General features: G+C 41.4%; 1 protein-coding gene across 1 annotated transcript in view; it reads left to right on the top strand.

Annotated features, from left to right (window-relative positions):
- LOC126175677 (protein BCCIP homolog) overlaps positions 1-19,500 on the top strand; it is a 65,364-nt gene extending 45,864 nt beyond the window's left edge. The window contains exons 5-6 of the mRNA XM_049922603.1: positions 7,224-7,404; positions 19,244-19,500. Of these exons, the coding sequence (XP_049778560.1) occupies positions 7,224-7,404; positions 19,244-19,423 (361 nt within the window). The 3' untranslated portion in view covers positions 19,424-19,500. The remainder of the gene's footprint in view (positions 1-7,223; positions 7,405-19,243) is intronic.
- Positions 19,501-20,033: the final 533 nt, after the last annotated feature.

Below are 20,033 nucleotides of genomic sequence, written 5' to 3'. Positions count from 1 at the left end.
CGTGAAGAGTTTGACAGAGCACTGAAAGACCTGAGGCAGAACAAGGCCCCGGGAGTAGACAACATTCCATTAGAACTGCTGACGGCCTTGGGAGAGCCGGTCCTGACAAAACTCTACCATCTGGTGAGCAAGATGCACGAGACAGGCGAAATACCCTCAGACTTCAAGAAGAATACAGTAATTCCAATCCTAAAGAAAGCAGGTGTTGACAGATGTGAAAATTACCGAACTATCAGTTTAATAAATCACAGCTGCAAAATACTAACGCGAATTCTTTACAGACGAATGGAGAAACTGGTAGAAGCCGACCTCGGGGAAGATTGGTTTGGATTCCGCAGAAATGTTGGAACCCGTGAGGCAATACTGACCTTACGACTTATCTTAGAAGAAAGATTAAGGAATGGCAAACCTACGTTTCTAGCATTTGTAGACTTAGAGAAAGCTTTCGACAATGTTGACTGGAATACTCTCTTTCAAATTCTAAAGGTGGCAGGGGTAAAATACAGGGAGTGAAAGGCTATTTACAATTTGTACAGAAACCAGATGGCAGTTATAAGAGTCGAGGGACATGAAAGGGAAGCAGTGGTTGGGAAGGGAGTAAGACAGGGTTGTAGCCTGTCCCCGATGTTATTCAATCTATATATTGAGCAAGCAGTAAAGGAAACAAAAGAAAAGTTCGGAGTAGGTATTAAAATCCATGGAGAAGAAATAAAAACATTGAGGCTCGCCGATGACATTGTAATTCTGTCAGAGACAGCAAAGGACTTGGAAGAGCAGTTGGACGGAATGGACAGTGTCTTGAAAGGAGGATATATGATGACCATTAACAAAAGCAAAACGAGGATAATGGAATGTAGGCGAATTAAGTCGGATGATGCTGAGGGAATTAGATTAGGAAATGAGACACTTAAAGTAGTAAAGGAGTTTTGCTATTTGGGGAGCAAAATAACTGATGATGGTCGAAGTAGAGAGGATATAAAATGTAGACTGGCAATGCCAAGGAAAGCGTTTCTGAAGAAGAGAAATTTGTTAATATCGAGTATAGATTTAAGTGTCAGGAAGTCGTTTCTGAAAGTATTTGTATGGAGTGTAGCCATGTATGGAAGTGAAACATGGACCATAAATAGTTTGGACTAGAAGAGAATAGAAGCTTTTGAAATGTGGTGCTACCGAAGAATGCTGAAGATTAGATGGGTAGATCACATAACTAATGAGGAGGTTTTGAATAGAATTGGGGAGAAGAGGAGTTTGTGGCACAACTTGACAAGAAAAAGGGACCGGTTGGTAGGACATTTTCTGAGGCATGAAGGGATCACAAAATCGTAGAGGAAGACCAAGAGATGAATACACTAAGCAGATTCAGAAGGATGTAGGTTGCAGTAAGTACTGGGAGATAAAGAAGCTTGCACAGGATAGAGTAGCATGGAGAGCTGCATCAAACCATTCTCGGGACTGAAGACAATAACAACGACAGGAGTGGACACCCATGAGGTACACAACCAACCTGCGAAGTCTCATCCCAAACTGAATTTCTGAAACTGGAAGGTGTAATAACTTCAAGTTGAAGAAATATATTTCAAAGAAGACGCAATACATGAAAGTCACAGATCAAGTAAACAGATTAAGATGTGTGTACACTTTAACAGTCAAATCAAAACTGAGTCCAAGTATAGCGGCCATTCGCTGGCTGTCCGCTTAGGTGGCGCTGCTGCTTCATGGCTGGCAGACACTGCCGCATGTTGAAAGATCGGCGAGTCACAACACATCCCCCCCCCCCCTCCCTTTGAATTTTTTGCACAGGTCTTGATGGAGGTGGCCTGTAGATTGCTAAAGTCCATAGGTGTTGTTTGACTGTCCGTAAAGTCTCCAGGAGGAGGCTTCCCGTACGGACAGAAGTGTTCCCGATGATAACGGGTCCAGATGACAGGATACGTGGGGGTCGAATCTGCTGGGGCCCCGTGCACCAATCTGCCCGTTGCGGCAAGTCCGGTTTTTATAACAGGAGACATGGGCAATGTGTCCGTGTCCGTAGGAGGAGGAGGTGAGTAGAGTTGCTCCGACAGATGATGGTCATATGCTTCCTGCATGGGCACGTCTCCTGGTAGTATCAGTTTTGGTGCTGGCACCAATATGATGGTGAGAGGACTGCATTGTGAGTAATGAGAGATTCCAGTATTCCGATCGTCAGGTAGAGTTGAAGGTGGTGTAGCGGCATCCGGAACAGGCGTTGCCGGCACACGAGGCCGAAGCTGGTCCGAATGACACACTGCAACACCCGTGTCCATCTGGATTTCATGCAAGCGTTGGTCACGGTGTCGTAAGATGTGACCAGGACTCCATTTTGTCCGCCTGCCATATCTCCGTACCCATACAAGGTCGTCGGCGGTGAACCGGCCAAGCGAAGGCACCCGCGGCCGTGAGGTGGAAGGCCGCAGAAGATGAAGTAGTGTGCGGGGCTGTCGGCCATGTAAGAGCTCAGCCTGGCTGTGGTCGCCCGTGGGGGTGAAACGGTAAGAGTCCAGAAATTGGAGAAGTAAGAAGCCAGAAATTGGAGAAGCGCATCATCAGCGGAAGAAGTCAGGAGTTTCCTCATCTGAGCCATAAATGTGCAGACCAGTCGTTCAGCCTCACCGTTTGAATGTGGATGGAACGGAGGGGCCGTGACATGCATGACGCCATGATGGGCACAAAAATCCGCAAAATCGGAAGAGGCAAATTGCAGACCATTATCAGTAACAAAAGTAGAGGGAAGGCCTTCCAAAGAGAAAACGCGAGCTAGAGCATTGGTGGTTGCTGCGGTGGTAGACTACTTGCAATGGACAATGAAAGGAAAGTTAGAGTAGGCGTCAATAAGGAGAAGCCAATAAGTACCTAAAAAAGGTCCCGCGAAGTCAGCATGAATACGCTCCCAGGGCTTCTCAGGCGAAGGCCACAGAGACAAAGACGACTTTGGGGTGGTGGCCTGTGACGCACAAGGGCCGCAGGCAACTACCATGTGTGCGGTTTCAGAGTTGTGCCAGGCTAGTACACATGACAGCGTGCCAGAGATGTTGTGCGAGAGACACCCCAGTGCCCTTGGTGAAGGAGGCGCAAGACCGAAGCACGCAAAGACGCAGGTACCACAACACGCGGCAAAGCATTTTCGGTGGAAAGGAGAACAACAGCATCCCTAGCCATGAGGTGGTAACGCAAAGCGTAGTAGTTCCACAACGGATCAGAAGTCTTAGTTGATGGATGATCTGGCCAACCCTTCTGAATACAGCGTAAAGCCCGGGAGAGGGTAGGGTCAGAACCCGTAGCAGTCGCCAGTGGGTCCCCGGTGATGGGGAACCCGTCCACAACCCGCTGCTCGGCAACATCCAGGTGGAAACACAGAAGTTTGTCCCTATCAAATGCCAGATCAGGACCCATGGGAAGGCGAGACAGTGCATCAGCATTCGCATGTTGAGCCGTTGGCCGGAAATGAATCTCATAATTGAAACGAGACAAGTCAAGAGCCCAACTCTGGAGCCGTTGTGCAGCCTTGTCGGGAAGTGACGATGGATGAAACAAGGAAACAAGTGGTTTGTGATCCGTAACAAGATGACATTTGGATCCATAGAGAAAAACACCAAACTTATGAAGAGCATAAATAATGGCCAAAGCTTCTTTTTCAATTTGAGAATACTTTTGTTGGGCATCTGTGAGCATTTTGGAGGCATAAGCAATGGGTTGTTCAGAACCGTCAGAAAAACAGTGTACAAGGACTGCACCGACCCTCTATTGAGAGGCGTATATGACAAGAACAAGATGTTGGCCAGGTCAATAAGTAGCCAGGCATGGGGCCTGTTTCAGCATAGTCTTCAATTTCAGGAAAGCCACATCGCATGACGCGGACCAGTGAAAAAGCACGTTTTTATGCAACAGGCGATGCAACGGCTGAGCCACCGAAGCAGCAGACGGTAAAAACTTGTGATAGTATGCTATTTTCCCCAAGAAGGCCTGCAGTTCCTTAACAGATGTAGGGCGAGGAAGGGCATCGATTGCAGCGACAGTTTGCTGAAGCAGACGAATACCATCCCGAGAGAGTTGAAACCTCAAGTACATGATAGATGCCAGAAAAAATTTTGATTTCTGAAGATTACACTTAAGACCGGCAGTCTGTAAGACATGAAGAAGTGTGCGGAGATTTTGAAGATGTTCGTCAGTGGTGGAGCCAGTGACAACAATTTCGTCCTGGTAATTTATACACCCAGGGACAGTGAGCAATAATTGTTCCAATAATTGCTGAAAGAGAGCAGGGGCGTTGACAACCCAGAATGGAAATCGCTGGTATTGATAAAGACCGAAAGGCGTGTTAAGGACCAGAAACTGCCGGGAAGCAGTGTCGAGAGGAAGTTGATGATAAGCTTCTGACAGGTCAAGTTTAGAAAAATACTGGCCTCCAGCATTTTTAGTGAACAGTTCTTCAGGTCGAGGCATAGGGTAAGTGTCGATAAGGCATTGAGCATTTACAGTGGCTTTGAAATCGCCACAGAGACGAATATCACCATTTGGCGTAGCAACGACAACGACAGGAGGGGACCACTAACTGGAAGTGACAGGAAGCAAGACCCTGAAGCGGTGAGACAATCCAGCTCCCATTTGACCTAATCACGAAGGGCCACAGGAATGGGCCGAGCCTGAAAAAACTTAGGCCGAGCAGTGGGTTTGAGCGTGATATGAGCTTCAAAGTTGTTTGCATGGCCTAACCCAGGAGAAAAAAGGGACGAAAATGTCGTCAACAAAGAATCCAGTTGAGCATAAGGAATAGCATCAGAGACGATATTGACAGAGTCATCTATGGAGAACCCAAAAACGAAAGGCATCGAAACCAAAAAGATTCTCCGCATTACTGTGGTCAACCAAAAATATGGGAACAGTGCGAACGACAGATTTGTAAGATACCTCAGTATCAAATTGTTCCAAGAGAGAAATCTTCTGTTTATTGTAAGTCCGTAATTGTGTAGTGACAGTTGACAGAATTGGAGAACCCAACTGAAGATACGTCTGAGAATTGATGATAGTGACAGCAGAACCAGTATCCACCTGCATGCGAACATCTCGACCAAGTATTTGGACAGTGAGGAATAACTTCCCTGAAAGGGAAGAAGTACAATTGACAGACAACACAGAAGCAGAATCAGCATCTTGTTCATGAACATCATGTATGCGGTCGGATTTGCAAACGGATGACACATGACCCTTTAATTTTTTTTGCATTTGTTACACATGGCCCAACGTTGTGGACAATCTTCTCGTGAATGTTTCGTAAAACACCGTGGACATGAAGGAAGTTGCCGTGGGTTTGGCTGCAGTTTCTTAGAGGTTTGTTTACGGTTAGGCTGAGGCTGCGGTTGGGAGCGTACTGCGGCCACGTCGGCCGGCGGGGACACACCACATGCTTCGTCAACATCGCACAGAGGTTGTATTTCCCCGAAGTCGCCCCATGGCTCTATTTGCGCTCCAGTGGCGCGAGAAATTTCAAAAGACTTAGTGATGGATAGGACTTCATCTAGAGTCGGATTTGCCAACTGAAGGGCACGTTGCCTAACTTATTTGTCGGGCGCCGATCGGATAATAGCATCTCGTACCATGGAATCGGCATAGGATTCTTTGTGAACTTCAGTAACAAATTGACACTTTGTACTGAGGCCGTGAAGTTCAGCAGCCCAAGCACGATAGGATTGATTCGGTTGTTTTTGACAACGATAAAAGGCAACACGAGAGGCTACCACATGCATTTGCTTTTGAAAATAGGCGGACAGAAGTGAGCTATTTCAGCAAAGGACAAAGACGCAGGATCTCTCAAAGGAGCCAATTGTGACAACAACCGACACATTGGAGGTGAAATCTATGAAAGGAACAGAGACTTACATATTTGTTCGTCCGCGACATGAAATGCCAAGATGTGCTGTCGAAGACGTTTTTCGTAATCAGACCAGTCTTCCGCCGTCTCGTTGTAAGAAGTAAAAGTAGGTAGAGACAATGACGAGAGACGCGCCTCATTTGATGTCGCGACGAAATCACGAATTGCATTTGTGAGAAGCGTTTGCTGTTCTATGAGACCTTGGAATAGTTGCTCTAAAGTAGCCATGGAAACATGTGGGTCAACGATGGAAAACAAAAATCACTACCTCGTTGCCAATTGTAATTACTTCAAGTTGAACAAATATATTTCAAGGAAGACGCAATAGATGAAAGTCACAGATCAAGTAAACAGAGTAAGACGTGTGTACACTTTAACAGTCAAATCATAACTGAGTCCAAGTCTAGCGGCTGCTGGCTGGCTGGCCGCTTAGGTGGCGCTGCTGCTGCATGGCTGGTAGACAGCGCCGCATGTAGAGGACGTGCGTAACTGCGCGGCGGCACTTTGATAGATCGGCGAGTCACAACGGGAGGTCCCCTTGTTAGAGAGCAATAAATTTGAACATCTTCTTTAAGTGTGGGAAGAGCATGTACAACTGACATTGGACTTGAGCTGTAGTATGCAAAGGACAGTGTCTTTATCCAAGTACAAATGATATTCAAATTATTCTACAGCTCGTTTGTAATTACATTGCAAAAATGTATAGTCATCTTTCTCTGACATTCATGATGGAAGACTTTCATATTTATGAAACAAAAGTAGCTCTAACCAGTAAACAGGGACGTATAAAAGATGTGATATTATGTTCAACCAAAATTTTTCAAGCTAATACATCAGAATTCTTATATTAAACAACGGAACATCCAGTACGGAATAACGACAATATTATGAAAAGGGTAGACTGCTACTCACCATATAGCGGAGATTCTGATCTGCAGACAGGCACAACAAAGACACTACTAAACACGTAAGCTTTTGGGCAGAAGGCCTTCTTCTGAAAGAGACCCCCCCCGCCACACACACACACACGTTTGGGCACAAACGCAAATCACTCACACAGGACCACTGCTTCTGGCTTCTGGGGCCAGAGTGCAAGCATTTGTGCAAGGATGAGAGAAGCTGTCTGGGTGGTGGGGGCAAGGAGGAGGCTGGGGTGGGGAGGGGGAGGGAGAGCAGGACATGGGTAGGGCATGGTAAAGTGCTGTTTGTGGGACCATTGGTTATTAGTAATGTATCCTAATAAAAATGTTATACTGTCCTAGGTTTCCCCACAGTGCTAATTATGTATTAAATGTCTTTGTTGATTTTATATAATTTGTGTGTGATTTTGTTTCAGCAAGGAAATAAAGAGGGCAAAAGAGAAGAAAATGCCATTTGACTTTGCATACTATGTAATAATATGCAAGTTATACAAAGCAGATAAAACATCAAAAAAGAAAAAGAAAAACAAGAAAGCTGACAGTGAGTGTGAACAAGATATAATTTGGTCTAACCCTGAAGAGGAAATCATAAATCAGGTATATCATTGTTACTTTTTCCCCCACTAGCCCAAGCTTCATTAGTTTTAGTGCACTATTTTTCATCAGTGTCTGGTAAACACTAGAGAGACAAACAAATTGTTAGTTACTTAACACAGATGTGTGTCCATTTATCAAGAAGTTAAAAATATATGAACTGAACTCTCAGATTTTTTTTACAGTAATGGAAAATCTGAGATGGAAACTGTAAGCAAAAATGAGGAGGGGCTAGTTGATATGTGGTGCTTAAAAATTTGTGCATCTCACTCCCTGTCAGTTGCCATTCAATTTTCCTGTTTCCCTCTCGTGTCAGCCTGATCAATCACTCATAAAAATACAGACAGACAGTGTCACCCTGTACACATTTGCACATGCTCAGATATGTCACACATCAAAAAATGAAAGTTGAATGGTAGTCTTTCCTCATTTTTGTTTATGAAGTAGCTGTATCTCTTTGAGATGCAAGAAAGGGAAAAAGTGATAGAAATAGAATTTTTAATTTATAAAATGCTACAAAGTGACATTTATTACTCCTTCGACATAGTAAATATTCATTCAGTGTCAAGTTACTTGAGGATCAGCAGACTACAACTGTACAAGAAGCAAGAACCCAGAGCTGGGCAACGATAAACAGTGTATATTTAAGCATCAATAAGTGGCTAATAATACTTTCAGGCTAGTAAACCAAGATGATGTGAAGAGGCTAATGCAATATGACCCCTCTAGCTATGAACATCAGACATCTGTGCCCACAGGTGTACATGCAACTACTAAGATGCTAACTGCAGTGTAAATTATTACTCAGTTCACAACTGAAGACTCGGAGATATATGCTGTAGCAAAATCTTAAAATTATATTTTTCCTCATGAGAGTGATTTAAGTGATGACGTGATCTTGCAGACTTGATAATATTCACTTTTCAGGCAGAGGTGGTGCCCCTGTAGTTGAATCATTACTGTTGACTGACTGTTAGTGTTTTAGGTGTGTTGGTGTTGCTGTTAAGTGTAATGTCTGTAGTAAAGAGCTGTGTGTCGTTCCTGATTCGTGAACCTCACAGAAATAAGTAATTTGAAGATGACATTTTGTTGAGTTTGAAGTTAACATAGGTTTTAAGTTTGCAACCGAGCACGCGTGGATGGGCAAATGGCTGGTATGCATGCAGTCCTCATTCAGCACACAACAATGCTGACTAGTGAGATGTTGATGGTTTAGCAAATACTCGTACAATTTCTAAGAGTACAAGAGTACACATTTAACAGAAAAATTTAACTTAGACAAAAATTGTAATGTTTTGTTACATTTGTAGAACATGACATTTCCTCTTTATTCGCAAGTAACTAAATATTTTGTGCCAGAACCCAGATTGCCTGAAGAAGCAAAATGCATTTCAGTGAAGCTGACACCTTTCTGTAAATTCTCTTCATAAGATAAAAGTTTTCACAACAAAATGTTCACACATAGATCTCATATCAGCCATTTGTGTGTACTTTGGGACTCTACTTGTACATGACAATACTTAATGTCTGGAGTTAACTGAACTGATGAAAGATATTAGAAAAAATTGAACTGAAGAAAGGTATTAGAAAAAAGTAAAGTGTTCTTTATCAAGCTATGTTTCAAATACATGCATTTTGTCTATGGATGTGTTAATAATTAGTAGATCCTTTATCTGAGGTAGTGTATTTAAAGTTATTTAAATGATTTGTTAAATGAGTGAGAGAGACCATGTGCATGCAACAGAACATGGTGTTAACACAGTGCAATATGGCCAGTGTAGGGTAGGCTACTCCATGCAGGGCAGCTGCAGATGCTCAGTGGTGCCCATGCCCCATGGGAAAGAGATTGCAGTGGTCTGGTATAGGCCATGGATGAACTCCAGATTAGGTGCTGCTGGGTGTTTGGCACACACTTGGAGTATTGGATACATGCTCCATATCCAGATCTATATAAGGACAGTAACATTCTCTGTAAACTAAGTACTTCATGTGAGTGGTTCCTCAGTGGATTCTATGCAGTAGTGCAATACACATGTAGTGTTTGTGAAATGATCCCTTAACCACTGTTAAAGATAAACCTTGTTGATCTAAAAGATTTACATGCCAGTGTTGCTCAAATAACACTTTTTTATTAGAGAAGAAACTTACGGGGTCTTTAAATGGGGAGACGCATGCCCATGCAGCACAAACCAACTAAAACCAAATCCCATAAAGTCACAAGTGTGTGTTTTCATTTGAGATACAAGGAAACGAGTTGCAAAATATAGTGTGGTCAGGTGTCAAGGTGGAACACTGTGAGACCCCAAAACATTTAGGAGTGAAACTTATTACAACAAAAATAATCAGTGAATGGTTAGATAAGAAAAATCTACTGACCAAATGGTGGCAGGAGAACAAACACACACACACACACACACACACACACAAGATTTAACTTTTATAAGATTTCGGAGCCAGAGGCTCCTTCTGGCAGAAGAATTGAAGGGGAAGGGAGAAGAGTGAAGGAAAATGATTGGAGAGGTTTAGGGAAAGGGGAACAATTTAGGAAAGTCACCCAGAACCCTGGGTCAGGGAAGATTTACCAGAGGGAATGAGAAGGAAAGACTGATTGTTGGGGACTGCACCAGATGAGATTTGAAAACCTGAGAGCTTAAAGATGGAAGGTGGTCTTCCACTTTTTAAGTTCTCAGGTTTTCAATTCTCGTCCGGTGCAGTCCCCAAAAATCAGACTTTCCTTCTCATCCCGTCTAGTAAGTTTCCCCTGACATGGGATCCTAGGTTAGTTTTCTAAACTGTACCCATTTCCCTAAAGCTCTCCAGTCCTTTTCCTTCACCCCTCTTCCTTCCACTTCAACTCTTCTGCCAGAAGGAGGTGGCACTGGCTCCATAAGCTTATAAAAGTTAAATCCTTTTGTGTATGTGTTCCCCTACCGCCACTTGGTGAGTAGATTTTTTTTTATCTATCCATTTACGTTGTATTAGGAGTGAGACTTACTTCCAAAAAGCACTGCATGTCAAAAGTTTCCATCAGGAACAGTCTTCTAAGGAAACTGGCAGGATCACATTGGTGTTGTCAATCTGAAACTCTATGAACCTTTGCAGTGGCACTATGCTTTTTGTGCCAGAGTATGCATGTTGCGAGGGTTCTGCCATCTTGATGCATACCTTTACCTACAGCTGGGAGCCCTCCCCATTTCTTCCAGAAGTTCTTTATGAAAATTGCTTTTTACAGGGAACTATTCAACTGTTTGGAAGATATCTGGTTTTATTTGCCATATTACGAACAGGTTTGAATTCACAACTCAAGTTACTACTCGTTTGTGCAAAGCACGCCAGAGTAGACTCTGTGGTTACTAGTGGTGATACCGTTTCAAGACAGTCTTTCTCCGGTGCATTATGTCCCTGTAACGCTTCTAACAAAAAATCCAAACACAATGAACTCAGAATCAGTTCAGTACACTGACTAGCCCTAAAAACATAACTTAAACTTGGTTGCCTATGAACTAGCCATGATTTCTCAGTTCTATCAGATATTACAGGGGCAGGTGTTTTGTGAACTCGCATCATTGTACCCTTACTGTCATGTTGTGTATAATTCAGCATTCGCCAAACAGGTGGACAATGCTCTCAGTGATAGCTGCATAATATAACAGGTTACTTGAAACTGACTTCAGTTGAATGACTATATCACCTTCCAGGAATAGCACAACTTCCTGTTTGAAGGGATATAGCTGGGAATGAGGAAAGAAAGAAAGTGGAGCAGGAGAGAACGGGTCCTCTGTATGGGCATGAACTGCACCCACATCGAAATCAAGGAGTAGCTGATTTAGAACATCGACGCCGCTTACAAGAACCATTGCTGAAAAATCTAGGTTGCAATCATGGACAGCTATGACCTACCTTCCTCTGACTGGAAGAATGTTTCAGAAACGCTCCCTCCCGGCATGATGATAAGTAGATGATTTGGAAGTCCATGAATAGATGCGAGATGTGGAGTTAGCAGATCAAAGGTTAATTTGGCAAGATGTGCTACACTGATGAAGATGATATTCAGTGTGACTCTGGAGAGGACCAGAGTGTCCATCTTATGCTTCCATGCTGACTGTGTCCAGCCTCCAGCATAGAAGATAAACATCATCAAGGAACAGAAAATCCAGTAGAAGTTGCCAAGTTTTCAGCAGGAGTAATATAGTTATAACCGTATATAATATGTATGTTTCTGATACTAGAATAAATAAATTAGAGTAGAAAAGTAATGCAATATATTTACAATGAAGCATCAACTTTGATTTATTTATATGTTTTTAAAAGTGGTAATGTACAAACCAAAAAGGAAAGTCTCTTACAAATTCACAGTAGTATTAATGTAACATAAATCAGAATTGGCACAATTCTGGATTGCTTTGAAATGTCATTGCAAAATACAGAAATAAAATTGAAACATTTTTGTTGCACTATTTAAAAGGGGAACTTACTTGTTTATTTTATTATGTACAATTCAAATAGACAGTATAGTAATCATATCAAAACTCATTAGAGTTACGAAAAAAGTTTTGTATGCTATCTCTTTTTGAGTTGTGGAGTTTTTATTTTTGTTTAATTCACAATAACAATACGGGAGTGTTTAATACTAGTTATCTGAAAGTGAGACTATTTTCTGTGGTTCACATTTCTTATTTTGGTCTGATAATCATGGAAGTACTGAGGAGTGCAAAGGACAATGTTGGTGTCTATGCACCATCATCTACTCTTAATACTTAATATGCATACCATTCTTCTTATGTTCTATCTGAAAAGCTTTGCAGTAGTGAACTGTATTGACTGGTTGAAATACGTGGAACTTTCTCTGAAAAATAATGAGCAAATCTCCAGTCAGCTTGCATGGATTACATAGGATGTTGTTGAATATCAGGTCGTTTTCAAACCAATTTCATCCATTGTGTATTCATGTAATCGGTTAGTGATACATCCCTTTTAATCTCTTATTTGTGTAAGATAATGTTTGTTTAATAAATAAGTGGGGTGCTGTCATAGTTGTGATCTTCAGTCTGAAGACTGGTTTCATGCAACTCTCCACGGTGGCCCATCCTGTTCAAGCCTCTCTTTATCTCTGCATAACTACTGCAACCTACATCCATTTGAATGTATTTGCTGTATTCAATTGTTGGTCTCCCTCTACAATTTTTACCCTCCACACTTCTTACCATTACCATATTGACAATTCCTTGATCCATCAGGATCTGTACCGTCAGTTAATCCCTTCTTTTAGTTAAGTTGTGCCATAAATTTCTTTTTTACCCATTTCAATTCATTACATCCTCATTTGTTATTCACTCTACCCATCTAATATTCATCATTCTTGTATAGCACCACATTTCAAAAACTTTTGTCTTGTTCTTGCTCGATTTGGCTGTCATCCATGTTTCACTGCCATGCAAGGCTACATGTTTAAATTTATAGATGTTAATAAGTTCCTCTTTCTTGGAGAGGCTTTTCTTGCTATTGCCAGTCTGCTTTTTACATCTGCCTATTTCGGCATAAGTTATTTTACTGCCCAAATAACAAAACTTGTCTACTACTTGTAATGTCTCATTTCCTAATCCAAATTCCTCAGAATTGTGTGATTTACTTAGACTACATTCCATTACCCTTTTTTTTTTTTTACTTTTATTATTGTTATCTTACTATCTCTTTTCAAGACACTATCCGTACCATTGTATTCCTTGGGGCAGAATTACGTTTTCATCGGCAGACCACATAGTTCTTATTTATTCTCTCTGAACTTTAATGCCTTTTCAAATTTCTACCTAGTTTCCTTCACAGCTTGCTCAATGTACAGATTGAATAACATTGGGGATAGGCTACAATCTTGTCTCACTCCCTTCTGAACTATAGCTTCAGTTTCATGTCATTTGACTGTCACAATTACAGTCTGGTTTCTGTACAAGTTGTAAATAACCTTTTGCACCGTGTATTTTGTCCCTGCTACCCTCAGAATTTCAGAGCATAGTCCAGTCCACATTGTCAAAAGCTGTCTCTAAATATGCAGATGCTCTAAATGTATATGTGCCTCTCTCCTGCTTGTCTTCTAAGATATAGTACGTAGGTTCAGCATTGCCTCATGTGTTCCTTCATTTGTCCAGAACAGAACCCAAATTGGTCTTCCCCGAGTTCACCTTCTATCACTTTTTCCATCTTCTGCAAATTGTGTCAATATTTTGCAGTGATGATTTATTAAAGTGATAGTTGCTATTATTCTTGCCTGCAAGCACCAGATTTTTTTGGAATTTGAATTTTTACATTTTTCTTGAAGGCTGAGGGTATTTTGCTTGTCTCCTATCTTTCATACCAAGTGGAATAATTTTGTCATGGCTGGCTTTTCCAAGGATCTCAATAATTCTGATGGAACATCAAATGTCACTTACTCCCGGGGTGTTGTTTCCACTTAGATCTTTCAGCATGCTGTCTGTAAAATAACCCCTGTACATATTCTTTCCACTATTCAGCTTTCCCTTTGATTAATATTTGTTTCACATCTGAGCTTTTTCTTTTTATTCACCTGCTTCACTTTTCTCCAAAGACCTCTTTAATTTTGCTATAGGTGGCATCTATCATTTCCCTAGTTTCCACAGTCTTGTATTTGTCCTCTAGCTGTTCCTGTGTAGCCGTTTTTATTTTTTGTCAGTCTGAATTTTTTTAGACATTAGCATTTCCTTTCGCTTTCTTCTTTTTTATATTTTCTCCTGTCATCAATGAAATTCAGTATTTCGATAGCTATACAATGATTTCTACTTGGTCTTGTCTTTTATCGAAGTGATCCTCTGCTACATTCTCTAATTTGGCTCTCAAATCTACCCATGAGTTTTTTTATTGTCTTCCTTTCCTCCGTTTCAGTCCCATGTTGTTTGATGATCTCGCTGAAACTCCCAACAATTTTTGGTTCCTTCTGATTTATCCAGGTCCCCTCTCCTTAATTCCCTGCCTTTTTGCAATTTCTTCAGTTTCAGTCTGCAGTTCATAACTAATAAATTATGGTTAGAACACACATTTGCCTCTGGAAATGTCAGGAAGTTATCAGTGCAGCACAACATTTCTTTTACTATTGCTGTATGGCATTTTTCATTTGGCACTAATCTCTGCAGTTTGACAGAATTGTGGTTCCATGGTGTTTGCCCTCGCTGTTTGTTCCTGGTATGAAGGACATTCACAGATCTAGTGGCTGTTTGCCCAAAAGGAGGCAGCATAGCAATCTATTGTCACAAATCTTTAAACATGAATGGGAATGCCAGAAGAGAGGGATGAGAATTCTCAATATATGTTATGATTTTGCATAAGCATTGGGTACTGCAAATTTGTTACGAAATAATATTTACAATACCATGCAGAAAGAATTTAAAGATTTAGTTGACAACAAAAGAGTAAATAATTGCAACGATCTATAGCTGGGATTCATTGTTCTGTACATCAGAACTAACTTTGTGCTGAATTTGCAGGTATGCAGCACATGAAGAAAGGTGACATGAATAGTGAAATTTCTGAAGTTACACACATTATTCCACTGTCAGCTGCAACAGTTTTTGATGTAACTGAATTACGAGCATGGAGACCTTATATATTACTGCAAAGTACACTGGTTAAGTTAGAAGACAAGCCTGGAGCTATTTTTCGTATCTAAAACTTGGTGTTGTTGAATTTATAAAGCACAAAGAAATGCAAGAACAAAAATTAGACCACCTCGAACAGACTGCGCACCTTCCACTTTAAGTGGACTTGATGTCCTATTGCCCTCAGTAAGATACTGCAAAGTGAGAAACAACTTCTTTCTGATTTTACAAGGATGCATTAAAAAAAATGCATTATAGAAGGGAGACATTCTGACCAACACAGTCCAGTTCCCTGTCCGCCCCTGGTAGCTGAGTGGTCAGCGCGACATAATGTCAGTCCTGAGGGCCCGGGTTCTATTCCTGGTTGGGTTAGAGATTTTCTCCACTCAGGGACTGGGTGTTGTGTTGTCCTAATCATCATCATTTCATCCCCATTGACCCGCAAGTTGCCGAAGTGGCATCACATCGAAGGACTTGCACTCAGCGAGCGGTCTACCCGACGGGAGGCCCTAGTCACACGACATTTACATTTAGTCCAGTTCCCTAAGCTCACTGCCATTAAAGAAAACATGAGATTTGAAGAATTCATTGTGGGCTTGTAGGAATTACATGAATAGTTTCCTAAACATTTTGAGGTCACTGCCAATCTTACGTCTCTTATCGAGACCATTTACCATGTCAGTTGAAAACACCCTCATGCACATGCAAATGTAACTGATGGACCTCTGCAAGGTAATTCCTGTTTTAAAGACAAACCCTCTTACATTAAAACTGTCCCAGACTTTACATTGCTTTCCTCAGATAGTTTCCACTTCTCCATAATGATGTTGCAAATGGGCTGCAATAATTTGATTGACATGTTTGTGTGAAAGACATTTTTTCGGTTACGAAACTTAATAAGTCAAGATTATGTGGCAAACTGAGTGCAGACGTCTGTGAAATTATCTGTGTTTGTCTGTAGCTGACAGTTTGTACCAGATAAAAATTATATTACGTTTTCAACATGCCAGAAGTAATTAAAAATTACTGACGACAATTTGTTTTGTTTGTGATCTATGATGTTGAGACAAGTGAAATAGAAATCCAATTCATATGCAATGCAGCTGCACTTCCATTTAACCATTTAAATGTGGGATGTTCGCAGTTTCCCCTCGTTTCCCCTTCTCGTGCTCTGTCAGTATGCTTTGGTGGTGGGGAGCACTGTGGCACTCATGCCAGGACATGGTTGTGAGCCTAATTTTTGGCTGCCCATGGTCTCACAGTTTAAAATTTGGGTTCAAAATCTGTTTTACCATTATATAATCAATTTGAAATCTTCCAATGTCTTCAGGTCTGTTCCACGAATATAACCTCCTTTCATGGTTTTTAACCCAAATGTTAATGATGATTAAATTATGCTCTGGGAAAAGTTCTACCAAGAGGCTTCCTCTTCTATTACTCCTGCCCCCTCCCAGTCATTCTTCCCCCACTATTTTTTCTTCTCTTCCTTTTCATACTACTGAATTCCTGTCACCCGTTAATTTTTTTCACCTTTAACTATCTGAATAATTTTGTTTATCTGATCATGTATTCTTGCAATTTCTTCATCTGCGGAGCTATTGGCATATCAACTTGTACTACTGTGGTGGGTGTTGGCTTTGTATCTTGGCTAAGATGATGTGTTCACTATGTGTTCATAGTAGCTTAACAGCTTTCCTGTTTCCTTACTCACTATTAGACCTACTCTTGCATTATCCCCGCCTGCTTTTGTGATCATAAACCTGTACTGACCTGCCCAAAAGATGTTCTTCCCGCCACTGCACTTCCCTAATGCCCACCATTTCTGACTTCAACCTACCCATTTCCCTTTTTCAGATTCTCTACCCTTTCTATCCAATTAAGGAACCTAACATTCCACAGTGCGAATTGTAGAATGCCAGTTTTGATTTCCGAATGAAGACGTCTCCTGAATAGTCCCTGCCCTGATATCTGAATGGGGGCCAATTTGAGTATTTTACCCAAGAGGATGCCATCATATACTGCAGAGCTGTGTGCCCTTTGGAAAAAAAGTAATGGCTGTAGTTTGTTCTTGCTTTCAGCCATTCGCAGTAGTAGCACATAAAGGCCATGTTGGCTAATTATTACTAGGCCAGATGAATCGTCCAGGCTGTTGGCTCTGCAACTACTGAAAAGGCTGCTGCTTTTCTTCAGGAACCACAGGTTACCCTGGCTACTCAACAGATAAACCTCAGTTGTGGTTGCACCTGTGAGAGCCACCCCACCTCAGCAAGGTCCGTGGTACATGGAGGGTGGTTTTGCTGCATTTATTGTCTTTCTGCAAAACAATGCTAATAGTACCACAATTTCACTGAGGAGTTTTGAGAGAAATTCTGCTGTTGTTCCTCACTAAAATTTTTGTACTTGTAACATAGCCTTAAAATTTTTCAGAAAGACAATAAATGTCTATGACTTACACTTCACAGCTGAGAGGTGTTTTTAGCTTTGGAAAACAATTTGAATCATCATTTATACTTTCATCTGTAAATTCCAAATAATCATTGTTTATATCTCCTAGTTCCAATCCTGGATCTTTGTGGAAAATCTCGAAGACCTGACTCAATCAGCTTGATGGCACTGTCTTTCCATCCTCAAATGAACTGTTATGGACTCTCTTTGTAGTTCTTTAAATCACCAACAGAGTGGGATATCTGGTAATTGCAGCCCTCTGGCAACGGAACAAGGAATTGTTCCCACATTTATAGACGAAATGGCTTTGATGCCACAAGTGGCAGGCACACTCCATCCTTAATGGATACTGGCATCATTGAGATAACACTTTGGAGATAACACGTTTTTCTTTTTTTTTTTTACCAAATACACAAAGTCAGTTTAAACTTAATTGTGTGTGTGTGTGTGTGTGTGTGTGTGTGTGTGTGTGTGTGTGTGTGTGTCGGGGCATCCATGAATGAGTGCTATTTTCAGTCTGTTCATAATTTCAATTTCTCATTGAAATTGGTTTTGTTTCTTAACTTTCGCTTAGCCAATATTACATAAGTGGAATCTATTACTCTGTTTATACCTAAGTTAATTACATATACACTGAGAGCCAAAACATTATGACAACCTACGTAAAAGTGTGTTGGTCCACTTCTGGAACAGAATTCAGCTGTGATTCTGTGTGCCGTAGATTCGACAAGTACTTGATAGGTTTCCAGAGGTTTGTGGCACCAGATACCTACACACAGGTCACTCATGTGCCGTAATTTACGGGTGGTTGTTTGTGGGTAAGGAGCTGGTGCCTGATAAGTGTCCCAGTTAACTTCCATTGGATTCAGACAAGCCAAATTTGATGGCCAAGACATCAATGCGAGTTCGCTATCACACTCCTCAAACCAGTGCACCATAATTCTGGCCTTATGACACTGACAGTTATCCTGCTGGGAGAAGCCATCACTGTTGAGGAAGACATCAAACGTAAGGGTTTACAGGTGGTCCCACTGCCCTATCTCAGTGGTGCGTTGCAGGTTTCAAGTGGCTGTTTGCCTCGATGACGGTGTATCTCGACATGACTATTGATGGTTTAAAACTATAAGCGGGATTCATCCAACCAGGAAATGCAGTTTCATTGATCCATGGTACAATTTTGATGATCCTGTGCCAACAGTAATCATAATTGATAATGTTGTTGGGTCAGCAGTGAATATGTAGGGTCCTCTGCTGTGGAACACCATGTTAAACACTGTGCACTCAACAGTATGCTCCAAAACACTCGTGCCTGTGCCAGTGCTGTACTCTGTCGTCAGATCTGCTAAAAATCATCACCTATCCTGCTTTAGAGAGTGGATGAGGTATGGATGTCCAACTTCTTGTTGCCTACTCGTGATTTCAGCATTCTTAAATCACTTTCTATAGATGCTCGCGACAGTAGCACATTAATAGTCAACCATCTTCGCCATTTCCGAGTTGCTCGCTTCTAGGCACTGGGCCACAAAAGTCTGGCTTTTGTCAAAGTTGCTTAAGTCGGCGGATTTCCGCATTTGCGCCACTTACTATCACTAGAATGTTTCCCCATTTGTTTCTGCTCTGCTCATATACTTCTCTTCTTGCGTCATGTGCCCTCAGTGCCACCAGGCAACATACAACCTTGCGGTGGGCAGTGGTCATAATGTTGTGGCTCATCAGTCTGCAATTTTATTGTGTATTTGAATGTGTTGTATATTTTAAGAATTATTGGATCTATAGCCTTTATAATTTTGCAGGAAGCTGACTGCTGGTTTGAGTTTTGTGTCCAACAGGACTCGGACAGTGCTCTAAGTGGTTCGTGGTTGGAGGACGATACAGAGATGGTGCCATACAGGCGTGTGCTCTTAGTTCCAGCTTCAAATCTTGAGCCTGTGATAGAAAAAATAAAAGATTTTGTATCTTCCAAGAACTGCTGACAATTTATATTCATACATTATGGTTGCAAAGAAACAACTGAATTTTCTAACACCAAATAAAATAATTTTGAAATGTGTGTTCATGTGTTTTTCCACAGTATCCCCACTTATCAGTATTATACTGCAATTTACCATAAGAAGATATAAGTTGCAGACAGGCACAATTGCAACACACACACGAAAAAAAGCAAGCAAGCACACCTCACGCACATATGACCACCAACTCCAGCATCTTGGGCTGGAATGCCTTCCCCAGATGCGGGTGTTGGTGGTCGTGTTTGTGTGAAATGTACTCACTTTAGTGTGTGTGTGTGTGTGTGTGTGTGTATGTGTGTGTGTGTGTGTGTGTGTGTGTGTGTGTGTGTGTAAGCTGTGGCCGAAAGCTATATGTGAGTGTCTTTTAATCATGTCTCTGCAACTTGATGTGTCTTCTTTATGATAAGTAGCAATCTATCTTTTCCTACATTGCCGATGTTCCTACCTGGAGTTTCCATTGTTTGATTGTATTACAGTTTGTTGGAATAAGTTACATTTAAATACAAACAGATTGACAGTTTACCTGTGCAGGAGTTTGCTACAAAATGGTATGATAAATTGATGATAAAAACTG

The sequence above is a fragment of the Schistocerca cancellata genome, chromosome 3 (genome assembly GCF_023864275.1).
Source record: "Schistocerca cancellata isolate TAMUIC-IGC-003103 chromosome 3, iqSchCanc2.1, whole genome shotgun sequence".
NCBI lineage: Eukaryota > Metazoa > Arthropoda > Insecta > Orthoptera > Acrididae > Schistocerca > Schistocerca cancellata.
This window is presented reverse-complemented; position numbering and strand designations above follow the sequence as displayed.